This window comes from Pleurodeles waltl, chromosome 1_1 (assembly GCF_031143425.1).
Source record: "Pleurodeles waltl isolate 20211129_DDA chromosome 1_1, aPleWal1.hap1.20221129, whole genome shotgun sequence".
Lineage (NCBI taxonomy): Eukaryota > Metazoa > Chordata > Amphibia > Caudata > Salamandridae > Pleurodeles > Pleurodeles waltl.
In genome coordinates this window covers 302193429-302219922 of record NC_090436.1, presented here as the reverse complement: position 1 = coordinate 302219922, position 26494 = coordinate 302193429, and the positions used below count along the sequence as shown (strand labels likewise).

Sequence of the window (26494 nt, the reverse complement as noted above, 5' to 3'; positions counted from 1 at the left end):
CATACAATACAAATAGGCGAGTTATGGGTATAAATGTTATTAAAAGATTAACAATTAATCACTAAAACACTATAAAATATACAGTACACATCATGCAGATCGCCATATAAATATTATAAAATTTTATAAAATACCCCTAAAGTATAAGCCTTAATACAAAAACAGTTAAAATTGCTATCTTGCTAGTAGTATCATTAGCTATAGACTAGCTCAAAAAGTAACCATTATGAAAGTAGGATATATGCTTTTGAATTATTATTTGCCTCCAGTAGGTTCAAGCTGCCTCTCCAATCTTAGCAATATAGATACCATCATCACGTGAGGGGTTATTTGACTAATTTTTAGAAAGTGATTAACAATCCCTAGGGCCCAACGATTCCTTTCTTTCTTACGTGCCTATATTGCTTAGAGGTCATATACGATCGAATGATGCAAAAAGGCACATTGTTCTAGCAGCAGCAAATATTCACTTATCTACTAGAAACAAGTTATCTGATATTGGTCTTAAAAACAGTAGGTAAAAATCGATTACAGTATTTCATTTGTAAAACCCATAAAATATACCTCCCGTGCCATCAGGCACTTGTTTGCCTAACTAGGAGGAGATTTTTTGGGATAAAAAATAAATAAATATCAGAATCCAGGAACAAGTTTCATAGGCGACAATGACCATTATAAATTATAAATACAATTACAATCAAATAAAAAAAATTAGGATGCAATTTCATCATTACAAAACAAAATTGAAAGCACATATAATATAGGGATCATGGGAAGGCTTTTTATATAATCTAAAAACGTTTTTCTCAGTTAAAACACAAGAAATTGGGTTGGATGTGGGAGCGGAGCTTGCCCGGCCGCAAGATGGCTGTGCTGTAAAGGGTCTCCGTCGCAACTGAATGCCCCAAAATCAGAGGGACCTGCATGCCCCCCCGAGAATGCGCAAAATAGGCAAGGCAGACAAGAATCAGGCTAAACTGCAGTTTGACAGGCACAAGTCGGGCAGCCCTGCGACTGATGGCGTGGAGCCTGGCCAGGTGGGGGTGTGGGAGGGGGGGGGAAGGGGTCTGGCGTGTCCTCAGGAAAGGAACAAGACTTGTGACAAATCTGGATGGCCATGCAGCATAGCTTGACCCAGACTGACGGTAAAAAATATTTCCTCTCATACCGCATAGACAGAATGACTGAGCGATTGGATAAGCATGCGGAGCGACTGGACCAATCGGAGAAGGCGAGTTTCCGAGATGGAGGATGGTCAGGTGGAGCTGGCTACTGGTCATGCTAGGCTGAGTAAAGAGTTAATCTCCTTACAAACTAAGGTGGACGATTTGGAGGCCAGGTCCCAGAGGAAAAACTTGCGCATAGTGGGGACGCAGAGTCAACTGCAATAGACAAGATAGAAGGCTTCATCGAACACTTGCTGGTGCAGCTGTTAGGACGTGCCACCTTCGCTGATCTTTGTGGTGTAGAGGGCCCATCGTCCCTTGGCGACCCTTCCACTCCGGGTGCTCCTCTGCGGCCTATTAGAGCATGGCTGCTGAACTATAGGGACCGCGATGCAGCCTTGTGCTGGGCCAGGGAACTAAAAACTTTACAGCATGAGGGCATGGCGATCTCTCTTTATCCGGACTTCACACTGTGGCAGTGACTATATAACTGTACTCTGTATGATTGATTGAATGATGGTGGGCACAGAACTGGTACACTACTAGTAAATGTCAGTGCCATAGATTATTTAGCAGCATATGACAAAAGTAGGTGAGAGGGTTTTTTTTTTTTGCTAACATGAATCGTTCTCATAAAAAATAGTTTGTAACAAATTATAGGTGGCCGACACATAGGAGAGGTATGAAGCGGCTGGCAAATATCCACCTGAGCGTGTGCAACACCTATAGATATAAAAGGGGTAGTCTACTTTAGAAGGGGTGGGAGGTAGATGTCAGCCATGCGTTTTGGGATATTGCCTGCTGTGGGTGGGGGGGGTGGAGGTTGGAGGGTGTTTTGGGTTTCAACTGTTGGTATTGTGCTGTATGTATGACGATAAGCGTTTGCAGACTCAAGGACAAGGTGAGGCAGGCATGGTGTTGTGTTCCTACTGTAGTAAATGGCACATAATCACTCGATTCCGGATGGACGTGGAGGCCCTGGCAGGATCCGACTAGTCACGTGGAATGTGCGAGGTCTAAATGATGCTCGGAAGGTGTGTACGATTGTGGCCTACCAGCACAGACACAAAGTAGATCTCACTACCTTGTAGGAGACACACTTGACACCGTGCAGCCCTATGCTCACCCCATGGACGCTACATGGGCAGTTCTTGGAGGCAGGTTTCACCTCTCACAAGTGGGGTGTACTGAATTGCGCTTCGCAGTCCTCTGGAATTAGTCTCCGGGAGGTCACAGTGGACCAGGGAGGAAGATATATTGTGGCGCATTGTGGTGCTGGTGTTGGGTGGCAGGGGCCGGGGGGAGTACTGCCCCATTTCTACTAGTAGGTATATACGGTCCAAATTTCTACGATCCCCAATTTTATTATGATGTAGCTGCCAGGACGGGTTCCTGGGGGGGGGACCACCACAGTTCTGGGGTGGAGACTAACTGTGCATTGAGTTCCACACTTGACAGATCGGGAGGAGGAAATCGTAGACCAGCGGCCGTGGCTAGAGTGGTGATGGAGGTGGCATCTCAGCTAGGATTGTTAGATATATAGTGGGACAGACACCCAGAAGGGGACGGTTACACACATTACTCCGCTGCGCACAACCTGTATACACGTAGAGATTTGTGGCTGGTCGCTAGGAGACTGTTGGGCAGTTTGCACTCTAAGGCTCCTTGGCCAAGGACATACTATGACCATTCACGAGTCCCATTGACAATGACTTTAGGCACATAACTGATTCCTCCGTTCTCGTGGAGGTTCCCCCCCATATTCGCTGCTAGACTCAGTCTTTCAGGACAAGCTAGCCATGTTGATTAAATACTTTTTTCAGATTAATAAGGGTTCGGTGGCCAGCGTGTGCATGGTATGGGAGACCTTTAAGGTGCATATCCGGGGTGTCACCATTGCCAAACACGATGGGGTTTTGAGATCGATTAGGGGACGTCTATGCTCACTGGAACGGGAGCTTGTGCAACTGGAGCAGGAGCATCTGCACAGAGCTGACAGCCGGGCCCTAGGGCACATAGGCACTAAGTTGATTGAGGTCCAGGACACAGCCCACACGGAGATTCAGCATTTGGGGAAATATGCTACAGCTAGTGCGTATGGGGAGGGCGAGAGAACCGGATCAGTGCTGGCAAACTTGATCCGTCCTAATAGAGAAAAAAATATGATCATACCAGTGCAGGCCGAGGATGGCAGTGAGATTCAAGATCCAGAACTTATAGCGGCCAGGTTCCGTGACTATTAGAAGTCTCTATATGCCTCTAGGGTTGCCCCAGATCAGGAGTCACTGATGGATTATCTTGCACATATTGCTATGCCGCCGTTGACAGATGCGGACAGGGAATCTCTTGTGGCTCCTTTGATCCTAGAGGAAATGGACGGAGCGATAGGGGGCATGGCAGAGGGTAAGGCCCCGGGCCCCGATGGGCTCACTGTGCAATTCTATAAAGCCTATAAAGACCTATCGTTCCAACACGTGAGAAAGCTTTATGAGGAGATGGTGGAGGGAGGGCTTATGCCCTCGTCGATGTGTGAGGCAATGCTGATCACATTGCTTATGCCGGGTAAGCCACGACGCTATGCTCATCCTACCGACCGTTGTCACTACTAAATGTAGACGTTAAAATCTATGCTAAAATTTTGGCTTAACGCTTCGCCAAATTGATGCAGAGGATGGTCCGGCCGGAGCTATCAGGGTTTGCTCCGGGCTGCAATCCAACTATGAACCTCTGCACCCTGTTTGGAACAATACAGAATATAAAATCAGAGCTGAAGGCAGTGGCGGTTTTTTTGAACGCCGAAAAGGCGTTTGATTCGGTGGAGTGGTGTTTCATGAAGGCAGTTTTACAGCGATTCGGAGTGGGAGACATTTTTCTGCATCTAGTGTCAAAGCTATATAGGGAACCATCAGCCAGGTCAAGAGTCAATAAGATAGTGACCAACGCATTTCAGAACACTAGAGGCATTAGGCAGGGGTGCCCGCTGTCCCCCCTTTTGTATGCACTTGTAGCAGAGCCCCTGGCGTGTGCCTTGAGGGAATACCATGGGCATTGTGGCCTTCGTTTTCAGAATTATACTCTTGTGCTCTCGCCTATGCAAATGACACATTATTATTATATATCAAGGCCCCGCAGTGAAATGTTACTCTGGTCCTCTGGGAAATTGCAAGATACGGCACAATCTCTGGTTTTAAGGTTAACTGGAGCAAATCTATTATGTTCCCCCTGACACGGGTGACTGTACAGGTAGGCGTGGGGTTCCCTCTCAGGTGGGAGGTAGGGTCAGTTAGGTACCTGGGTATCAGAGTCCATACGGATCCCAAAAGAGTGGCGGATGATAATTTTGATGCTGCACTCAAGACACTAGCAGGTGACGTGGAGAGGTTGATCAGACTCCAGCTGTCTTTGATGGACGCATAGCTTTCATGAAAATGGTGGTGCTCCCTCGTTTATTGTTCTTCTCTCAGAACATCCATATGTTGTTACCAAAGGCATATTTCACAGCTCTGAGGGTGTTACTTATTAGATTAGCTAGGGCAGGTAAACAGCCGCGAGTAAAATGGCGCACCCTGACTCTTCCCTACTGTAAGGAAATGCCTCCTTGGCATGGTTAGCCCCTGACTTTTTGCCTTTGCTGATGCTAAGTTTTGATTTGAAAGTGTGCTGAGGCCTGCTAACCAGGCCCCAGCACCAGTGTTCTTTCCCTAACCTGTACTTTTGTTTCCACAATTGGCACATCCTGGCATCCAGGTAAGTCCCTTGTAACTGGTACCCCTGGTACCAGGGGCCCTGATGCCAGGGAAGGTCTCTACAGGCTGCAGCATGTCTTATGCCACCCTGGGGACCCCTCACTCAGCACAGACACACTGCTTGCCAGCTTGTGTGTTCTAGTGAGGACAAAACGACTAAGTCGACATGGCACTCCCCTCAGGGTGCCATGCCAACCTCACACTGCCTATGAAGTATAGATAAGTCACCCCTCTAGCAGGCCTTACAGCCCTAAGGCAGGGAGCACTATACCATAGGCGAGGGCACAAGTGCATGAGCACTGTGCCCCTACAGTGTCTAAGCAAAACCTTAGATATTGTAAGTGCAGGGTAGCCATAAGAGTATATGGTCTGGGAGTCTGTCATGCACGAACTCCACAGCACCATAATGGCTACACTGAAAACTGTGAAGTTTGGTATCAAACGTCTCAGCACAATAAATGCACACTGATGCCAGTGTACATTGTATTGTAACATACACACCAGAGGGCACCTTAGAGGTGCCCCCTGAAACCTTAACCGACTACCCGTGTAGGCTGACTAGTTTTAGCAGCCTGCCACACACCAGACATGTTGCTGGCCACATGGGGAGAGTGCCTTTGTCACTCTGTGGCTTGTAACGAAGCCTGTACTGGGTGGAGGTGCTTATCACCTACCCCTTGCAGGAACTGTAACACCTGGCCGTGAGCCTCAAAGGCTCACCCCCTTTGTTACAGCACCCCAGGGTCTTCCAGCTAGTGGAGTTGCCCGCCCCCTCCGGCCACGGCCCCACTTTTGGCAGCAAGGCCGGAGGAGATAATGAGAAAAACAAGGAGGAGTCACTGGCCAGTCAGGACAGCCCATAAGGCAACCTGAGCTGAGGTGACTCTGACTTTTAGAAATCCTCCATCTTGCAGATGGAGGATTCCCCCAATAGGGATAGGAATGTGACCCCCTCCCCTTGGGAAGAGGCACAAAGAAGGTGTAGCCACCCTCCGGGCTAGTAGCCATTGGCTACTGCCCTCCCAGACCTAAACACACCCCTAAATTCTGTATTTAGGGACTCCCCTGAACCTAGGAACTCAGATTCCTGCAACCTAAGAAGAAGAGGACTGCTAACCTGAAAATCCCTGCAGAGAAGACGGAGACGTCAACTGCTTTGGCCCCAGCTCTACCGGCCTGTCTCCCCACTTCTAAAGACACTGCTCCAGCGACGCTCTCCCCAGGGACCAGCGACCTCTGAAGCCTCAGAGGACTACCCTGCATCTAGAAGGACCAAGAACTCCTGAGGACAGCGGCCCTGTTCACTCAAGACTGCAACTTTGAAACAAAGAAGCAACTTTGCAACAACTTGCGTTTCCTGCCGGAAGCGTGAGACTTGACACTCTGCACCCGATGCCCCCGGCTCGACTTGTGGAGAACAATCACTTCAGGGAGGACTCCCCAGTGACTACGAGACAGTGAGTAGCCAGAGTTGCCCCCCCTGAGCCCCCACAGCGATGCCTGCAGAGGGAATCCCGAGGCTACCCCTGACCGCGACTGCCTGACTCCCAGATCCCGACGCCTGGTAAAGACTCTGCACCCGCAGCCCCCAGGACCTGAAAGATCGGAACTCCAGTGCAGGAGTGAACCCCAGGAGGCCCTCTTCCTTGCCCAGGTGGTGGCTACCCCGAGGAGCCCCCCCCCCCCTTGCCTGCATCGCTGAAGAGACCCCTTGGTCTCCCATTGATTTCCATTGGAAACCCGACGTGTGCTTGCACACTGCACCCGGCCTCCCCCGTGCTGCTGAGGGTGTACTTTCTGTGCTAACTTGTGTCCCCCCCGGTGCCCTACAAAACCCCCCTGGTCTGCCCTCCGAAAACGCGGGTACTTACCTGCTGGCAGACTGGAACCGGGGCACCCCCTTCTCCATTGAAGCCTATGTGGTTTGGGCACCACTTTGACCTCTGCACCTGACCGGCCCTGAGCTGCTGGTGTGGTAACTTTGGGGTTGCTCTGAACCCCCAACGGTGGGCTACTTTGGACCCAAACCTGAACCCTGTAGGTGGTTTACTTACCTGCAAGAATTAACAAACTCTTACTCCCCCTAGGAACTGTGAAAATTGCACTGTGTCTAGTTTTAAAATAGCTATATGTGATTTATGTGAAAAGTATATATGCTTTTGATTATTCAAAGTTCCTAAAGTACCTACCTGCAATACCTTTCACTTGAAGTATTACATGTGGTTCTTAAAATAAACTAAGAAAATATATTTTTCTATACAAAAACCTATTGGCCTGGAATTGTCTCGGAGTGTGTGCTCCTCATTTATTGCTTGTGTATGTACAACAAATGCTTAACACTACTCCTTTGATAAGCCTACTGCTCGACCACACTACCACAAAATAGAGCATTAGTATTATCTCTTTTTGCCACTATCTTACCTCTAAGGGGAACCCTTGGACTCTGTGCATACTATTCCTTACTTTGAAATAGTGCATACAGAGCCAACTTCCTACATTGGTGGCAGCGGTGGGATACAAGACTTTGCATTTTCTGGACTACTCAGCCAATACCTGATCACACGACAAATTCCAAAAATTGTCATTAGAAATTGATTTTTGCAATTTGAACTATTTTTCTAAATTCTTAAAAGTCCTGCTAGGGCCTTGTGTTAGTCCCTGTTAGCATTTCTTTTAGAGTTTAAAAGGTTTGTGAAAGTTTGAATTAAGTTCTAGAAATAGTTTTAGATTCTTAAAAAGTATTCCAACTTTTAGAAACATAATGCCTGGTGCAGAAGAGAATGTGGTGGAACTCGACCTCACACCTTACCTCCATCTTAAGATGAGGGAGCTAAGGTCTCTCTGCAAAATAAAGAAAATCCCAGTTGGCTTAAGACCCTGCAAACAACAGCTCCAGGAGCTTTTGGCAGAGTTTAAAAAAGCCAACCCCTCTGAGGATGACAACCCAGAGGATGATGTTAGTGACTTGGAGGAGAATTCCCCCCTTCCAGTCCTAACTAGGGAGATCAGGGACACTCAATCCCTGATTCCAACTGTGATAGTTAGAGATGCTGCTTCCCTCACAGGAGGGGCCAGCACCTCTGAAATCACTGAGGATAGCCTTAGTGAAGATGACCTCCTGCTAGCCAGGACGGCCAAAAGATTGGCTTTGGAGAGACAGCTCCTAGCCATAGAAAGGGAAAGACAAGAGATGGGTTTTGGTCCCATCCATGGTGGCAGCAACATAAATAGGGTCAGATTCTCCTGATATGTTGAAAATCCCTAAAGGGATTGTAACTAAATATGAAGATGGTGATGACATCACCAAATGGTTCACAGCTTTTGAGAGGGCTTGTGCAACCAGAAAAGTAAACAGATCTCACTGGGGTGCTCTCCTTTGGGAAATGTTTAATGGAAAGTGTAGGGATAGACTCCTCACACTCTCTGGAAAAGATGCAGAATCTTATGACCTCATGAAGGGTACCCTGATTGAGGGCTTTGGATTCTCCACTGAGGAGTATAGAATTAGATTCAGGGGGGCTCAAAAAACCTCGAGCCAGACCTGGGTTGATTTTGTGGACTACTCAGTGAAAACACTGGATGGTTGGATTCAAGGCAGTGGTGTAAATGATTATGATGGGCTGTACAATTTATTTGTGAAAGAACACCTGTTAAGTAATTGTTCCAATGATAAACTGCATCAGCATCTGGTAGACCTAGGACCAATTTCTCCCCAAGAATTGGGAAAGAAGGCGGACCATTGGGTCAAGACTAGGGTGACCAAGACTTCTACAGGGGGAGACCAAAAGAAAGGGGTCACAAAGCCTCCCCAGGGGAAGAGTGTTGAGACATCCAAAAACAAAAATAGTAAAGAGTCTTCTACAGGCCCCCAAAAACCTGCACAGGAGGGTGGGCCCAGAGCCTCTTCACAAAACAATTTTGGTTACAAGGGTAAAAACTTTGATCCCAAAAAGGCCTGGTGTCGTAGCTGTAATCAGCCTGGACACCAAACTGGAGACAAGGCCTGTCCCAAGAAAAGTACCACTTCTGACTCCACTCCAGCTAACACTGGAATGGCTAGTCTCCAAGTGGGATCAACAGTGTGCCCAGAGCAAATCAGGTGTCACACTGAAGCTACATTAGTCTGAGTGTGGGGTGGATTTAGCCACACTGGCTGCCTGGCCTCCTAACATGCAAAAATACAAGCAGCAGCTCTTAATTAATGGGACAAGTGTAGAAGGCCTGAGGGATAGAGGTGCCAGTGTCACCATGGTGACAGAGAAACTGGTTTCCCCTGGTCAATACCTGGCTGGACAAACTTATCCAGTCACCAACGCTGACAATGAGACTAAAGTACATCCCATGGCAACTTTAGGAGTGGGGAGGGGTCAATGGCCTGAAACAGGTGGTGGTCTCCTCAAATATCCCAGTAGACTGTTTGCTTGGAAATGACCTGGTGTCCTCAGCATGGGCTGAGGTAGAATTGAAAACCCATGCAGCCGTGCTGGGTATCCCTGAACAAGTGTGTGTCAAGACAAGGGCACAGTGCAAGGCTCAGGGTGAAAAAGTAGAGTTGGAGCCTGGAAAAAGGGCCCAGCCTACCAAGAGAAAAGGAAAGACAACTGGGAAACCAGCTGCAACACAACAACAAAAAGAGAACCTCTCTTCTCAGGAAGAAGTTCTGCCCTCTAAGGGAACTGAGCCTCTGGAGTTAGAACCTTATCAGGTTGAGCTCCTCAGCCCAGGGGGACCCTCAAGGGAGCAGTTGTGTAAGGGGCAAGAAACCTGTCCCTCTCTTGAAGGCCTTAGGCAGCAAGCTGCTGAAGAGTCCAATGGCAAGAAAACTGGAACACATAGGGTCTATTGGGAAGATGGACTCCTTTACACTGAGGCAAGAGATCCCAAACCTGGTGCCACTAGGAGAGTGGTAGTGCCTCAGGAGTTTAGGGAGTTCATACTGACCTTAGCCATTGATATTCCTCTTGCTGGGCATTTGGGACAAACCAAGACGTGGGAGAGACTAGTCAACCACTTCTACTGGCCCAACATGTCCCAGAAAGTCAAGGAGTTTTGTGTCTCCTGTACCACCTGTCAAGCCAGTGGTAAGACAGGTGGACACCCAAAGGTCCCCCTCATTCCACTTCCATGGTGGGGGTCTCCTTTGAAAGAGTGGGTGTGGACATAGTGGGTCCACTTGAACCTCCCACAACCTCAGGGAACATGTACATACTAGTAGTAGTGGATCATGCTACTAGTTACCCTGAAGCTATTCCCTTTAAGTCGACTACTGCCCCTGCAGTAGCCAAGGCCCTCATTGGTATTTTTACCAGAGCGGGTTTCCCTAAGGAGGTGGTGTCTGACAGAGGTACCAACTTCATGTCAGCATACCTGAAACACATGTGGAATGAGTGTGGAGTGACTTATAAATTCACTACGCCATACTATCCACAAACTAATGGCCTTATTGAGAGATTCAACAAGACATTAAAAGGCATGATCATGGGGCTCCCTGAAAAACTCAAAAGGAGATGGGATGTCCTCTTGCCATGTCTGCTTTTCGCTTACAGAGAGGTGCCTCAGAAGGGAGTAGGGTTCTCACCCTTTGAACATCTGTTTGGCCACCCTGTAAGGGGACCACTAGCTCTTGTGAATGAAGGCTGGGAGAGACCTCTTCATGAGCCTAAACAAGACATAGTGGACTATGTACTTTGCCTACGTTGAAGGATAGCAGAGTACATGGAAAAGGCAAGTAAAAACCTTGAGGCCAGCCAACAGCTCCAGAAGTTTTGGTATGATCAAAGGGCTGCAATGGTTGAATTTCAACCAGGGCAGAAAGTCTGGGTTTTGGAGCTTGTGGCTCCCAGGGCACTTCAGGACAAATGGAGTGGCCCTTACCCAGTGCTAGAGAAGAAGAGTCAGGTCACCTACCTGGTGGACCTAGGCACTAGCAGGAGCCCCAAAAGGGTGATCCATGTGAACCGCCTTAAGCTCTTCCATGATAGGGCTGATGTGAATCTGTTGATGGTAACAGATGAGGACCAGAAAGCTGAGAGTGAACCTCTCCCTGATCTCCTCTCATCAAACCCTAAAGATGGCTCAGTTGATGGAGTGATCTATTCCGACACCCTCTCTAGCCAACAGCAATCTGACTGTAGGAAGGTCCTGCAACAGTTTGCTGAGCTCTTTTCCCTAACCCCTGGTCAGACACACCTGTGTACCCATGATGTGGACACAGGAGACAGCATGCCTGTCAAAAACAAAATATTCAGACAGTCTGACCAAGTTAAGGAAAGCATCAAGGTGGAAGTCACCAAGATGCTGGAATTGGGAGTCATTGAGCACTCTGACAGCCCCTGAGCTAGCCCAGTGGTCTTAGTCCCCAAACCTCACACCAAAGATGGAAAGAGAGAGATGAGGTTTTGTGTGGACTAGAGGACTTAATTCTGTCACCAAGACAGATGCCCATCCCATTCCAAGGACTGATGAACTGATTGACACATTGGGTGCTGCCAAATTCTTAAGTACCTTTGACTTAACTGCAGGGTACTGGCAAATCAAAATGGCACCAGAAGCAAAAGAAAAGACAGCATTCTTCACACCTGATGGGCATAATCAGTTTACTGTTATGCCCTTTGGTTTAAAGAATGCCCCTGCCACCTTCCAAAGGTTGGTGAATCAAGTCCTTGCTGGCTTGGAGTCCTTTAGTTCAGCTTATCTTGACGATATTGCTGTCTTTAGCTCCAGCTGGCAGGATCACCTGGTCCACCTGAAGAAGATTTTGAAGGCTCTGCAATCAGCAGGCATCTCTATCAAGGCATCCAATAGGGCAAGGAACTGTGGTTTACTTGGGACACCTTGTAGGTGGAGGCCAAGTTTAGCCACTCCAGCCTAAGATCCAGACTATTCTGGACTGGGCAGCTCCAAAAACCCCGACTCAAGTAAGGGCATGAAGACTCTCTTGGGAAAGGTTAGTCTTGTCCTCTTTCGTTTCGGGGGCGGGGGGGGGAGGGAAGGTTGTGTAAGGAAATGCCACCTTGGCATGGTTACCCTCTGACTTTTTGCCTTTGCTGATGCCAAGTTTTGATTTGAAAGTGTGCTGAGGCCTGCTAACCAGGCCCCAGCACCAGTGTTCTTTCCCTAACCTGTACTTTTGTTTTCACAATTGGCACACCCTGGCATCCAGGTAAGTCCCTTGTAACAGGGGCCCTGATGACAGGGAAGGTCTCTAAGGGCTGCAGCATGTCTTATGCCACCCTGGGGACCCCTCACTCAGCACAGACACACTGCTTGCCAGCTTGTGTGTGCTAGTGAGGACAAAACGACTAAGTCGACATGGCACTCCCCTCAGGCTGCCATGCCAACCTCACACTGCCACTGAAGCATAGATAAGTCACCCCTCTAGCAGGCCTTACAGCCCTAAGGCAGGGTGCACTATACCATAGGTGAGGGTACCAGTGCATGAGCATTGTGCCCCTACAGTGTCTAAGCAAAACCTTAGACATTGTAAGTGCAGGGTAGCCATAAGAGTATATGGTCTGGGAGTCTGTTTTACACGAACTCCACAGCACCATAATGGCTACACTGAAAACTGGGAAGTTTGGTATCAAACTTCTCAGCACAATAAATGCACACTGATGCCAGTGTACATTTTATTGTAAAATACACCACAGAGGGCACCTTAGAGGTGCCCCCTGAAACCTAACCGACTATCTGTGTAGGCTGACTGGTTCCAGCAGCCTGCCACACTAGAGACATGTTGCTGGCCCCATGGGGAGAGTGCCTTTGTCACTCTGAGGCCAGTAACAAAGCCTGCACTGGGTGGAGATGCTAACACCTCCCCCAGGCAGGAGCTGTAACACCTGGCGGTGAGCCTCAAAGGCTCACCCCTTTGTCACAGCACAGCAGGGCACTCCAGCTTAGTGGAGTTGCCCGCCCCCTCCGGCCACGGCCCCCACTTTTGGCGGCAAGACTGGAGGGAACAAAGAAAGCAACAAGGAGGAGTCACTGGCCAGTCAGGACAGCCCCTAAGGTGTCCTGAGCTGAAGTGACTAACTTTTAGAAATCCTCCATCTTGCAGATGGAGGATTCCCCCAATAGGATTAGGGATGTGACCCCCTCCCCTTGGGAGGAGGCACAAAGAGGGTGTACTCACCCTCAGGGCTAGTAGCCATTGGCTACTAACCCCCCAGACCTAAACACACCCTTAAATTTAGTATTTAAGGGCTCTCCCTGAACCTAGAAATTAGATTCCTGCAACTTACCTGAAGAAGAAGGACTGCTGAGCTGAAAAACCCCTGCAGAGGAAGAACAGAAGACACCAACTGCTTTGGCTCCAGACTTACCGGCCTGTCTCCTGCCTTCCAAAGAAACCTGCTCCAGCGACGCTTTCCAAGGGACCAGCGACCTCTGAATCCTCTGAGGACTGCCCACCTTCAAGAAAGACTAGAAACTCCCGAGGACAGCGGCACTGCTCCAAGAGAACTGCAACTTTGTAACAAGGAGCCGATTTAAAGACCCCTGCAACTCCCCGCAAGAAGCGTGAGACTTGCAACACTGCACCCGGCGACCCCGACTGTGAGTAACCAAAGTTGTCCCTCCTGACCCCCCCCACAGCGACGCTTGCAGAGGGAATCCTCAGGCTCCCCCTGACCGCGACTGTCTTAACTCCATTTCCCGACGGCTGGAAAAGACCCTGCACCCGCAGCCCCCAGCCCCTAAAGAAACAGAACTTCTGTGCAGGAGTGACCCCCAGGAGGCCCTCTCCCTTGCCCAGGTGGTGGCTACCCCGAGGAGCCCCCCCTTGCCTGCATCGCTGAAGAGACCCCTTGGTCTCCCATTGAAAACTAAAGGAAACCCGACGCTTGTTTGCACACTGCACCCGGCCGCCCCCGCGCTGCTGAGGGTGTACTTTCTGTGTGGACTTGTGTCCCCCCCGGTGCCCTACAAAACCCCCCTGGTCTGCCCTCCGAAGACGCGGGTACTTACCTGCTGGCAGACTGGAACCGGGGCACCCCCTTCTCTCCATTATAGCCTATGTGTTTTGGGCACCTCTTTGACCTTTGCACCTGACCGGCCCTGAGCTGCTGGTGTGATAACTTTGGGGTTGCTCTGAACCCCCAACGGTGGGCTACCTTGGACCAAAAACTGAAAACTGTAAGTGACTTACTTACCTGTGAAAACTAACAATAACTTACCTCCCCCAGGAACTGTGAAAATTGCACTAAGTGTCCACTTTTAAAACAGCTTATTGTGTTTTATGTGAAAAGTATACATGCTAAAGTAATGATTCAAAGTTCCTAGAGTACTTACCTGCAATACCTTTCAAATGAGCTATTACATGTAAAATTTGAACCTGTGGTTCTTAAAATAAACTAAGAAAAGATATTTTTCTATAACAAAACCTATTGGCTGGATTTGTCTCTGAGTGTGTGTACCTCATTTATTGCCTATGTGTATGTACAACAAATGCTTAACACTACTCCTTGGATAAGCCTACTGCTCGACCACACTACCACAAAATAGAGCATTAGTATTATCTCTTTTTACCACTATTTGACCTCTAAGGGGAACCCTTGGACTCTGTGCATGCTATTCCTTACTTTGAAATAGCACATACAGAGCCAACTTCCTACAACAGGTCATTGGTTCAAATGGGAAAATGACTTTTTACCAACTTTCTGAGGTCAACAGGCAAAAATACAGTCACCACTGGTCTTGTCATTTTTCCCAGACATATTTAGCAATCTTGGATCCTTTCATCATCCACACTGTTCATTCTCTTCCTGAAGAGTAGCAGTGGCAACTTATATAAGGTTAATCAAAACAGATGATTCAGGTGTTTTTATGAGCAAATGCCAAGAGAAGGCAGCAGATCTTTGCATGAACTGATTTGTATCAGGGGATAGCTTTTGACAGATGGCTTACACACAGAAGGAGGAAGAAGAGCCATCATTCTTTTATTCTTGGAAAGCCTAAGATGAGGAGGTGGTTAAAAATGTGACATGTGTAGAATATAAAGTAACATCCATGTTGGGTTGTGATTTTTAGTTTTAGTCATTAAAAGTGAGCTGAGAACATGGCTTCCTTATTCTTCTCCAACGCAAACAAAGATGAATAGGCTTTTGAAACGGTGCAGTTCTAGCAATCTGTAATTTGGTTGCAGCTTCAACTTTACTATAGCACGTTGCTTATGTTAGCTCTTCAAAATGATGCAAGTGCTCAGCTCTCATTAGTTATAAGAAAGAAGCAGCTGGATCTTACACAGTTACAGCTAATTTACACAGTGAGCATGTTAACTTCAAGCATAGGTTTAATTTTTCTTTCACATGTACAGGCGGCATTTGGAATGTGACATAGCCATTTCCCACTTTGTGTCATAAGATTTGATCCCAATGAGTAGTGAAAGCCTCGCTGCTTGCTCACATGTGGAATTTCACTTTCATGCAGTTTGTCCCCCATTGGGACTGAGAAGTCCACTACATGATAACAGACATGCATGAAGTCTAGATCCCCAATGCTGATTTTTGTTCTTAGGCAAACCCGGATCATGCTTGTGGACCATAACATAGGCCTTTCACATGGATTGCATTCTTGCTGGACCAGACAGGGAGCCCAAAGCTCTATCCTCAGTGATGCAAAGTTACCACCTTCTCCAGGAGTTAAGCAGCACAAGTGCAGTGGTGGCAACTTATCACGCAGTAATCAGTAAAAGGGGACCGGTCCTTTTTAACATGTTCGCTGGAGTGAGGTATACAGGCTCACTCATATTTGTCAAAGGTCCGCTGCTGTATGATTAACTCACTGTTGGCCTACATCAAGTTGTTTTGAAGTGCTGTGCAGCGAATAAGTGGTGTATCTGGGCTGGATGAATGTGTGCCTTTGAAAGGTGTAGACAAATAACGCAGTACTGTGTAGTGCATGCATGGTGTATACATGTGCTGGATGTACATGTGTCCATGAGTGGTACAGTAATGAAAGAATGTCGAGATTTACAGTGGGTGCAGGATAAATGCCTGACTGGGTGTATGTGTGCCTGTGAATGGCACAATACACAGAGGGCCATGTGTTCCACTTTGAGAGACTCAAGCCTGCATGGTGAAACATGAAGAGGTAGATAGGACCTCATCCCAGATTTGTGGATTGCTGCATTCCTACAAACTGGGTGGGACACAACAGGAGGGGACGTCCAGGCCTCCCCTGTACACTTGAAAGGGTGCTCTTCAATCCAGTACGGGGTCACAAGGAAGGGGCCAGGGAGCATCTCAGGAAGTAGATAGGGCTGATGAGGAAAAGGTAGGGCTGGGGGCCCTGGGCTAACCTTTTGATAAACACATTTTTGTGGTTGACATCCAAGTGTGAACTCTAGTCATTCCTATGGTCAGCGGTGTGGGACTGCTTGCGCTGGAACCATTCCTGCTTTGACAGACTGCTTTTCAAGAGGAAGAAGGGACAGAGGAGTATGTACTTCAAAAGAAGCAGACCTCAACATAAAACTTCAATGACTCAGACCCTAAATCACAGTTGGTGCCTGGAAAATGACCACAAGGATTGTTTGTGCCCCCCAAAAAATAATTTTGCCAAGCAATCAAAAGGGATGTGTGAGGTGGGGAAGCTTTGCAAGACTTACAACTTCATTCTCAATTCTGCCGGTGACCAGGGCTGGAGGCCAATGCCTGCTAGTCTTCAAGCTGGGTGAAAGGCATGCATGTGCTGTCATCGAATTCAGTGATGCTCCCCATGAATACCTTCTCCTTCTCTCGATGTAGAGATTTTTTTTTGTTTTAGGATAAACCCCAGCTGCTGCAGCATGAAGATGACGGTTTGTACGTCTTGTTGCCACTTTTATAATGAATTTTCTTTCATTAGCCAGTCGTCCAGGGAAAGGTAGACATTTATATCCGGTCTTCTGCGATCTGCAAATACTGCTGCTAGGCTTTTTGTGAACACTCTTGGCGTTGATTTTATTCCGAAGGGTAGAACTTGGTAGTGTACCTTGTGTCTAAGATGAATTTGAGGTACCGTTTGTGTCTTTGGTTAATTGTTATGTGCACAGAGGTCTATGGTGGCCATGCAATTCCCCCTCCCTGGTAGTGGGATTACCTCTTGAGGAGGTGTCGTCTTGAAGTGTTGTATTGGCATGAACTTGTTTAGATATTCGAGGTCTAGTATGGGTCTAACCGTTAGGTCCGTTTGGGTACTAGGTAGTATGGCGTGTAGATCCCTTTTCCTGTCTCACTTGGAGGGACTTTTACTATGGCTCGCAATTGTTTGCGTTCTTGTTCCTTTGATGGTCTTTTCTTTGAGTGACCAGACAGTAGTGTCTTGAGTGCTATGCAGTAATCATCCTTTATCATGTTCAATATCCAGTTATTTGAGGTGACTGATCTCCACTTCTGGAGGAATCCTCATATTCACCCACCTCTCCTACACTGGTGTAATGTGGCAGGGTTTTGGACAAAGCCACTTGTTGGCTTGCTCCATTGCCCTCTTATGAGGTGGCCTCTTCATCTCAGTTTCTCACGAAAGGGCTGTCTTGCCGCGTGTTACCACTGTTGTTGTGAGGGCTGATGAGCAACTTTCTGGCTGAAGCCGTGCTCTTGTTATTTTGAGGCTGGTGGGAAGTCTCACCTGCCTGCTGGTTGCCTGATGGGCATTCCTCTTTTCATGAAGGATTGCCTGAACTACAATGCCCTCGTTGCTTTGACAGTCTCCTTATCCTCCTTTATTTGATTTAGTACCTCATCCACAGCGGTCCCAAAAAAGAGCTTCCCCGTGACAGGCATGTTGATTATATATGCCTGCAACTGTCTTGAAACCAAACATTCTTAGCCATTTATGCCTTCTAGGAGTGTTACCCACACACATTTGTCTGCTGGCAGTGTCCAATGTATCCAATGCTGAATCGCGCAGGAGTTAGCACGGTTCTTGCCATTTGGATTACTGCGTAAGCTCTCTTTTAAAACTCTTCCGGGAGGTGTTGCATGAGATCCTCCATCTCCTCCAGTTGTTGGTGGCAGTAACAGTTAAGTGCATTCGACTTTGCAATGCTCCATTTTGTAGCTGCTTAATTGTCCATCTCTTCCCACCAGGTCCATTCTCTTGCTCTCCTTTTCTGGTTGTGGCCTGATAGATGTGGGCACATCGTTCCTCTTCCTGGCTGTTGCCACTATAATGAAGTTCGCAGGTACATTTCCCTTGATGTACTGGGTAACAGTCCTTGCTGTGGCTGGCTCCCCAAAAGCCTCTTTACCTGGGTCCATGATGCTCAAATATAGGCAGGAAAAGTTTTGCCTTCTGGGATGGCATTAGTGTTTCGAAGAGGAAACGTGAGTCCTACCCCTTTTCCTTGAGCTGGAATCCTTACGTGTCCCCCGCCCCCTTGATGAATTCACTGTACATGGACAGGTCGTCCAGAGGAGAGGGCCTCAATGGGTAGTTGCAGACACCATTGTCAGAGATTTGGTGTTGAGAGATTGCCACTAGACTTCAAACACAGGGCATTCATTCTCTTCTTAGTCAAAGAGTTCCTCCTGCTCCACTTCATGCAGCTCAGGTGTGGAGGGTGCCTTGATGTCTCGTTGGTCGCCCATCATTTCTCTTGAATCACAGGGACTCGGAAGGATGAGGAAACCTTTCTGAGTAGTCAAACTCCTCCTTTTGCTGACAGAGAGCTTTCACTTCAGCTTCCAGCAGATGTTTCTTCGCCTAGACCTTGAGCGATCATTCTGCTTCAGTGGTCGAAGGAGCCGTCCTCTTTGAGGTTGCCAGTTCTTTGAGCTCTGGCTCTCTGTCCTCCTCCTTCATCTCTTCAAGGCAATTGGCATCTAGTGTTATTTCAAAGACTCATTATTTTTGTGCCAACCTTCGATCATCAATTGCTTCTGCACGGACATGGCTTTCACGGATCAGGAGTCTGTGCCTTTCAGCTCCTAGGTTACCTAATGTCATTCGATCTCATCTGCGCCTCTCACCGCTCTCCTCACAGACTTGATCCTTTTGACGAAGATGGCGTCCTCTTCCATCTCTGACTCTGGGCCCTCTGCTGGCTCTGCCTCCTTACCGTTCCTCTCTTCACTCTCACTGGAAATGCCTAGGTCCTTGAGAGCCTCCTGGTTCATCCTGGAGTCAGCCATGGTGCGGTGCGCCAGTCACAGTGTCAGTCTTGTCTTCAAGATGAATTTTGTGCAAGTCTCGCAGTCCTTTGTGCTGTGGTCCTTTAGGTGACACGATTTGCACATACTGCACATACTGTGGGGGTCCATCTATGCCAAACTGTAATGGCAGTTGGGGTAAAAGTTAAAGCAAGTGTGGAGTACTTGGACGCGTGTGATGGAGCATTGTCCTGCATGAAAATCATGTTTTTCTTGAAGGATGCAGACTTCTTCCTGTACCACTGCTTGAAGAAGGTGTCTTCCAGGAACTGGCAGTAGGACTGGGAGTTGAGCTTGACTCCATCCTCAACACGAAAAGGCCCCACAAGCTCATCTTTGATGATACCAGCCCAAACCAGTACTCCACCTCCACCTTGCTGGCGTCTGAGTCGGACTGGAGCTCTCTGCCCTTTACCAATCCAGCCACAGGCCCATCCATCTGGCCCATCAAGACTCACTCTCATTTCATCAGTCCATAAAACCTTAGAAAAATCAGTCTTGAGATATTTCTTGGCCCAGTCTTGACGTTTCAGCTTGTGTGTCTTGTTCAGTGGTGGTCGTCTTTCAGCCTTTCTTACCTTGGCCATGTCTCTGAGTATTGCACACCTTGTGCTTTTGGGCACTCCAGTGATGTTGCAGCTCTGAAATATGGCCAAACTGGTGGCAAGTGGCATCGTGGCAGCTGCACGCTTGACTTTTCTCAGTTCATGGGCAGTTATTTTGCGCCTTGGTTTTTCCACACGCTTCTTGCGACCCTGTTGACTATTTTGAATGAAACGCTTGATTGTTCGATGATCACGCTTCAGAAGCTTTGCAATTTTAAGAGTGCTGCATCCCTCTGCAAGATATCTCTCTATTTTTGACTTTTCTGAGCCTGTCAAGTCCTTCTTTTGACCCATTTTGCCAAAGGAAAGGAAGTTGCCTAATAATTATGCACACCTGATATAGGGTGTTGATGTCATTAGACCACACCCCTTCTCATTACAGAGATGCACATCACCTAATATGCTTAATTGGTAGTAGGCTTTCGAGCCTATACAGCTTGGAGTAAGACAACATGCATAAAGAGGATGATGTGGTCAAAATACTCATTTGCCTAATAATTCTGCACTCCCTGTATACGTTCAAGACGGCCACCAAATGGGGACATTGTGTGAAGGATGAGGGAATCAAGTTGTACGACATGGATCACGTAAACGAAATGACATGATCCAGAGCAGGAGGAATATCAGCTGAAGGTAGGGCTCTGCTCGGCGTCCTACACGGAGCCAGAGGTGGCATGAGAGGAAGAACTTGTCCCTGTACGAGGTGAGGAGTAAACGGGTTGAGCGTTTCAATGGGAGAGGAAAGGGGGATGATTAAGAGCACCGCCGAACTTAATAAAACATACTCATTTATTCGCGCGATGACTAAAGAACCCCTAAAATAGGTAAAAGATAAAAGAGGTGAGAACACGTGATTACAGACTATGAAGGAACTCTATTTTAACATTCTGCTACACTGAGAGCTCCTTATCAAAACATACTATTTGTTTTACCTAGTGTTTGACTACAGGGAGGTGGCTCTCATTGGGCTCCAGTTTAAGAGCGATTTAATGCAATCTCAGTAAGTGCGAGAAAAGATGAAATTTACGGCTTTGGTGGAGTCACTACAAGGTGATAGGATGTCTCACAACAATATATATATTTTTAATATGTGAAGGAGACAACACTGAGTAACGGGGGAGCCAATGTACGCATCGGCCTTTAAATATGTATGACTGTTGGGAGAAAGAGGAAATGGATCTGAGGAATTCTCATCCGTGAAAAAGGACTATGTGTGTCATGTTTGTATCTCTACCCTTTTCGTTGTAGATAATCCAGAGTGTGTATACGAACAAGGGTTGAGTGTGCCCGGATATGCATATTGTTAGAAGTCCTGATTAATCGAAGGTAGGGGATAAAAAGGAATGGGGGAATCGAAAGGTCCTGATGAAGGCTGACTGACCCTTACGGGGAATGGAAACAGCCGAAACATGTCGAATGGATAACAGAGGCTGTGGTGAATGGGTAATTGTGCCCTAAATATCACCACCAGATAACTATTTTTAACCCTATCCATGGGGTCCCTTAATCAACAAGGGGTGTATACCCATGAGCTAGTCTAGATCCCCGTTTGTTTTTTGTTTGTTGTGTATTGTTTTGTGTTCCCTGCCCCTAGTGCTCCAATCCAACGAGGGTACACGTAGGGATGTGTTAGCAGATGCCTAATGATGAAGTATGCCACAAATAGTGGGTGAGGGTAGTTTTCAAACAACTATGCTGTGTTCATTATCTAGTAGCATGCCATTTAGGTAGTGTTGGGTTTTTCTACTATTTTTCTTGTTCCTTTTGTGAAAGTGGACCAGATTTCTGTCAAATCACAAAAGAGCAGAACTGCCCAATACCAGTCACAGAACGGACGGAATACATAAACAATCTGCAACTTGAAAATAAAGATAGGAGAAAGTTCCAGTCAGAGTGCCAAGATTTCCTGATCAGGAGCTAGGGTTCCTCTCTAGTTGTGACTTGAGAATTCCTTTGCCCTTCAGAGTTGGGGTGCTCATCAACATCCCTTGCCAGGTTCGGAACCAGTAACAATGTAAAGAGTTAACTAGTCTGCCAGGAGGGCTGCCTGTAACTAACTTAGATGGAGAAATCTGGCTGACTGGGCCGGAGGGGCACTGAAGCTGTCAATGGATGAAGACGCCAAGGCTGTGAACTGAGCTCAGCAATGTGACACCACTACTGCAACAGGGTGTGAGAATCACATCAAGAAGCCGCAAGTAGAACTGGCAGCCTGGAGTTGACTACTCACCAGTGGCCGAATCACTACCTTTCCTGAGGATGCTTGGGAATCCGCCAGCAGGAAAATTACAATTTTAAGAACAGAAAAATGCCAAATTCGAACACACCTTCAGATACAGTCAGACTTACAAGAAAGGCTTCAAGTGCTAAGTGATGTGAACTTCAACAGGAACCACTCAATCTGTAGTGGGCTCCTGCTTTTTTGGGATGTGGGTTTAGAGAATGGCCCTGAGGAAGATTCAAGCCCCCACAATCAAGAGCTAAAAAGGATGTAGTTCATGATAATTTGTGGGTGCAAAAGTAGGATGAGGTCTCTGGACAGCAGTGATAAATAGCTGTGGTTGACACAATCTGAGCCCAGTAACCCGACTGTCAAGAAACTCCTGTAAAAGTTCCCACATTCTTGAATGAAGTATAGGTTTACAGCACTAAGGAGATGAGTGAAAATGTGAATACCTAGATCAGGAGTTATGAGGCCTGGATCTGTTATGATAAATTCTACAACTCCATGTGTAATGCAGTACAAGAAAGCGGAAGAGGTGATGCAGTCTGTGGAACATAAGCCACAGGAAAAGCAGACAAAGCAGAAGACTAAGCTGTTCTGCAGGGGTGGGGGTAGTGGGGTGGTGGAATCTGGAGGTGGGGAGCCAGAAGCAGAATTACCAAAAATCAAACTGCTCACAAAGTTATGTTATTTAAAAGTCCAAATCTAGTACATGCAGCACTCTGAAAAAGTCTGCTTGAAGTAGTCTCCGTAAGTGTTGAATGCCTTCTCCACTTTGATATAGCCTCCAACTTAGACTTTTGCCCTGACTTCAACTTGCCTGTAGTTTTGAAATAATGCACTGCTTCCACCACTTTAATAAGCACCTTCTGCTTTCTACATTTTCAGTTTGTTCCAACATACGTGTCTGTTGTTTTCTGTTTACAAAAGATTACATTTTTTATGGTACAGAAGCAAATTATATTCAAGTAATTGTACACAAAGCCACAAGTATGACAATACTAGTGCTGAGATGGATGTTATATTTTTTAAAAGCACAGCATCAACTGTTTGCTGCCTGGGAAGTTACGCTTTCTTGACAATGTACCAGTGAATTTAATCTTTTAAATAATCAAAAAAAAAATTGATGTTCAGCAGGATTATGCTCACTATCCCGAGTCATGGCACTGAAAATTACTAAACGCTTCTTGATCCGGCCTGGTAACAAGTTGTTTTCACATCATTTTCAAAATGGTACCCCAGACTCCGATGGATGAGGTCTAAGACTGTGTCCATTATCAGCAAGAAGCAAGCAGTGGATCCTTATAGAAATAAACTGCTAAAAATAATAACTATGTTGTACATGTCAACATGAGTTTTTAATACTGACAAAAGTATTAGTGTCTCAAATGCTAATTAGGTTTATGTTAAGAGAATAAAAAAATGGTGAACATCAACTTTCATAAAAAGATGATGGATAATATACACCCTCTGCCATTCTCTCCCCAGGATGGGTTTGGCATGGAAACGTTAGACAACCACTTCTTTAGAGTGCTGGAGATACAGTTCCATGATTTCAGATTTTCAGTAAACTTGGAGTAAGGGGATATCTAGTTTTCAACTTACAAGTCGTCATTCAAGAGCAACTAAACCTAAACCCTGTTGCCAACATTCACTCAGAGCCTAATCAGTTATTTTCTTCATATTGATCTGTGTGAGTTTTACATTCCCAAAAAGCAACATGTTATTTCTTTAATCTCTTTAAAAAAAAAAAAGCCTTGTAGAAATAGTCCAAAACAAACCACTGCCACCCCCCTAAAAAAATAATAATAAAAAAATAAAGCAATGGATTCACCACATTTAGCAGTCAAGGATTCAAGCACTTGCTCATATATCACAGTGGTGATATATAGTAGCATGCAATAATTTCTAGGTCAAATTTTGTATAACAGCAAATTGCTAACTTGGAAAAAAAATGTATGAATCAGACAAATCAGGACTTTGCAGTGATTATTTCATTAACAGAGGGAAGGGTTACCAGTACTTAAGCACACATTAAAAACAGCCAACGTGGCAGCACACTAATTAGGAAAAACATATACCCATAGGACGTAATAAAGGTGACTTGTAGATGAACTGAATAGAAACAGAAAGCAAATGCACTGAACTACACCTATGTTCTGAGAATCAAGATGCACGGACGTCAACACGCACATAATCATGAAGCTATTCCAATTATATCACACTGGGTCGGACAAAAAAATGTAACTGCAGATCAAACATACAAAAATCCACACATATTAGCAAACTGAGTCAAAGAAGGTAAAAAAGGTCTACATTACACTTTGGAATTTATGCATGGGCATATTGTAAATATAGCTCTACTCTTACCTTTTGTCCCCCCTTTCCGTCCCTTTTGGTCCCCTTTAGAGGACTCGCCTGTATCTCTTAAAACCTGCATTGCAGTGTTGAAGTTATCTTCCCTGAAATCTCCCTGTCAGGAAAAAAATGGTATGGGATATTATCTACACAAAAGTGTTATATGTTTAATGATGTAGGCTTGTCTACTTACTTTCCAGGAAAGGTTCTTCTCAAATAACTTACAATATAGCTTAGACATGTTCCACTTTGTATCATCCCTTTAAACCATTTCTTTAGTTGCTTATGCGTTCTCTTGCATGCTCACTAATTAAACACAACAGTTACCTACTGCTTGCTTGACATTTGGGGATCCTAGCAATTATCTAGCTCTCTCTCACTTAAGTTTGTGTGCTCCTGTTTTCAGATCTGGCAAAATTAGGGGTACTGAGAAAGATGCTCAATGCTTGCATGAACTGCTGCATATAGGAATATGTTATGTACTCTGCAAGCATATGTTAGCAGGGAGTAGTGCTGCAGATTCACATACTTTGCATAATCCTGCCATCTAGTGTTGGGCCTGAACATTTTAAGTTGTTTTACTTTGAAGAAGCTTTGAGTCACAGGAGGGACTCCTTTCTTGTCCACGATGTATATGGGCACCAATTATATCCTTAAATTGTGTTCCGCAAAGTGAGGGAAAGTTGGAAATGACGTTGAACATATTAGAAAGTGGATGTGTCCTATGTATTGTAGGTAGTGAAATTAAATGTGCAATTAGTGTCCACTTCCAAGAGGAGAGCAGGTGCATGTGAATCTACAGCACTCCACGCTATAAACGAATGGTTACACAGTAAGGAACATGTTCCGTTCGTAGTATTTGTGGGTATAAAATATAGATCCTTTGCATCAACCATCAACTATAAGCAGTGGCTAGCGTGTAGATCATTTCAGCATTCTTAAGACTGTTTGGCTAACTACAGCTTGATGGTGCACGGATACGTCCACACAGTTTTGGTGGGTGTCTGTGTGTCTTTGTGACTGTGTGTGGTGTTGACCATGTTGCTACCTTACGTATTGGCTAAGGGGATGGTTACTCAAGAATGCCCTTATAGGCCCCTTCTTACATGTACAGTATGCCCAAGGTGGTACTGAGAGCACGTCATTAGCTTTAACACATCAAGCCTGGATGCACCTTACAATACATCTTGCAATACTGGCTTTATAATCTGTCTGATCCTTGTACGGCTTAGCATTAGAAACAAAGAGTAGATAGTAGCACAAACAGACTTCGTCCCATCATCACAATACATGAGTACACGTTTATTATGTGCAAAGCCCGTCTGCAACTGAAGACGGCCAGTTCAATAGTCTGATTCAAATGGAAATGAGAAACTATCTTAGGTATGAACTTTGGATTATTACGAAGGATCATTATGTCTGTATATAACTGAAATAATGGTTCTTGAACATCGAGCACCTGTAACTCACTAATATTGTGCAAGGAATTTATAGCTATCAAAAATATCATTGGCGATGGACTGTGGGTGAGGGCACCTGGAAACAAAGATTGGGCATTTTGCTTTTTTTGCGAGTGTCGAGCAAGTTGATTGTTAGGCTCCCCCACATGCAAAGTACTGCTGAGAGACTTGAGGATGGAGTATCCACTTGTGGACTTGTTGAAACATCCAGTTTCGCAGGTCCACAAAGTTGCTTTCTACCACTGGAAAAGAAGGTGTTCTAACAGTAGCTCTACGTTGTGACAAAGTTGTCCAGTGTCAAATATGCTGTGCCAGAGTTGACAGCAGGAGTGTATGCACCCCTTGTTTGTATGTAATATATTACAGTCATGTTGTTTGTATGAAGACTACCTTGCCCTCGACTACAGTATAAAAAGGTTTTGTGCTCTCGGGGAATGGCTAGTAGCTCCAAGTAGTTGATATGCCTCCTCTGCTGAAGAGAGAATACATGTACCTTGCACAGTTAAATCTCCCAGATGTGCTCCCTACCCTATGAGTGATGTGTCTGGGGGAATGGTCACTTTAGGAAGAGGGTCCAAAAACTGCCTGCCTAATAAAAAGCTACTGATTTTCCACCAAGGTAGAGAGCCCTGGGGACGCAAGCCTTTATCAACACTAGATCCTCCAATTGACCCTCCACTTGGGACCATTAATGGGGAAGGCATTGATGTGGTGGGGCGCATGTATAATCTAGCTTGTGGGACTATTTCTATGCATATTGGCACTGTGTCCAACATTGTCATGAGACTGAAAGAGAGGCAGAAGTT

The 26494-nt window shown here is 46.2% G+C and overlaps 1 protein-coding gene across 2 annotated transcripts in view; it reads right to left on the bottom strand.

Annotated features, from left to right (window-relative positions):
• MTREX (Mtr4 exosome RNA helicase) overlaps positions 1-26494 on the bottom strand; it is a 629876-nt gene that overhangs the window by 434750 nt on the left and 168632 nt on the right. For both annotated transcript variants that reach the window (XM_069222101.1, XM_069222093.1), the window contains exon 10: positions 24241-24343. In XM_069222101.1, the coding sequence (XP_069078202.1) occupies positions 24241-24343 (103 nt within the window). The remainder of the gene's footprint in view (positions 1-24240; positions 24344-26494) is intronic.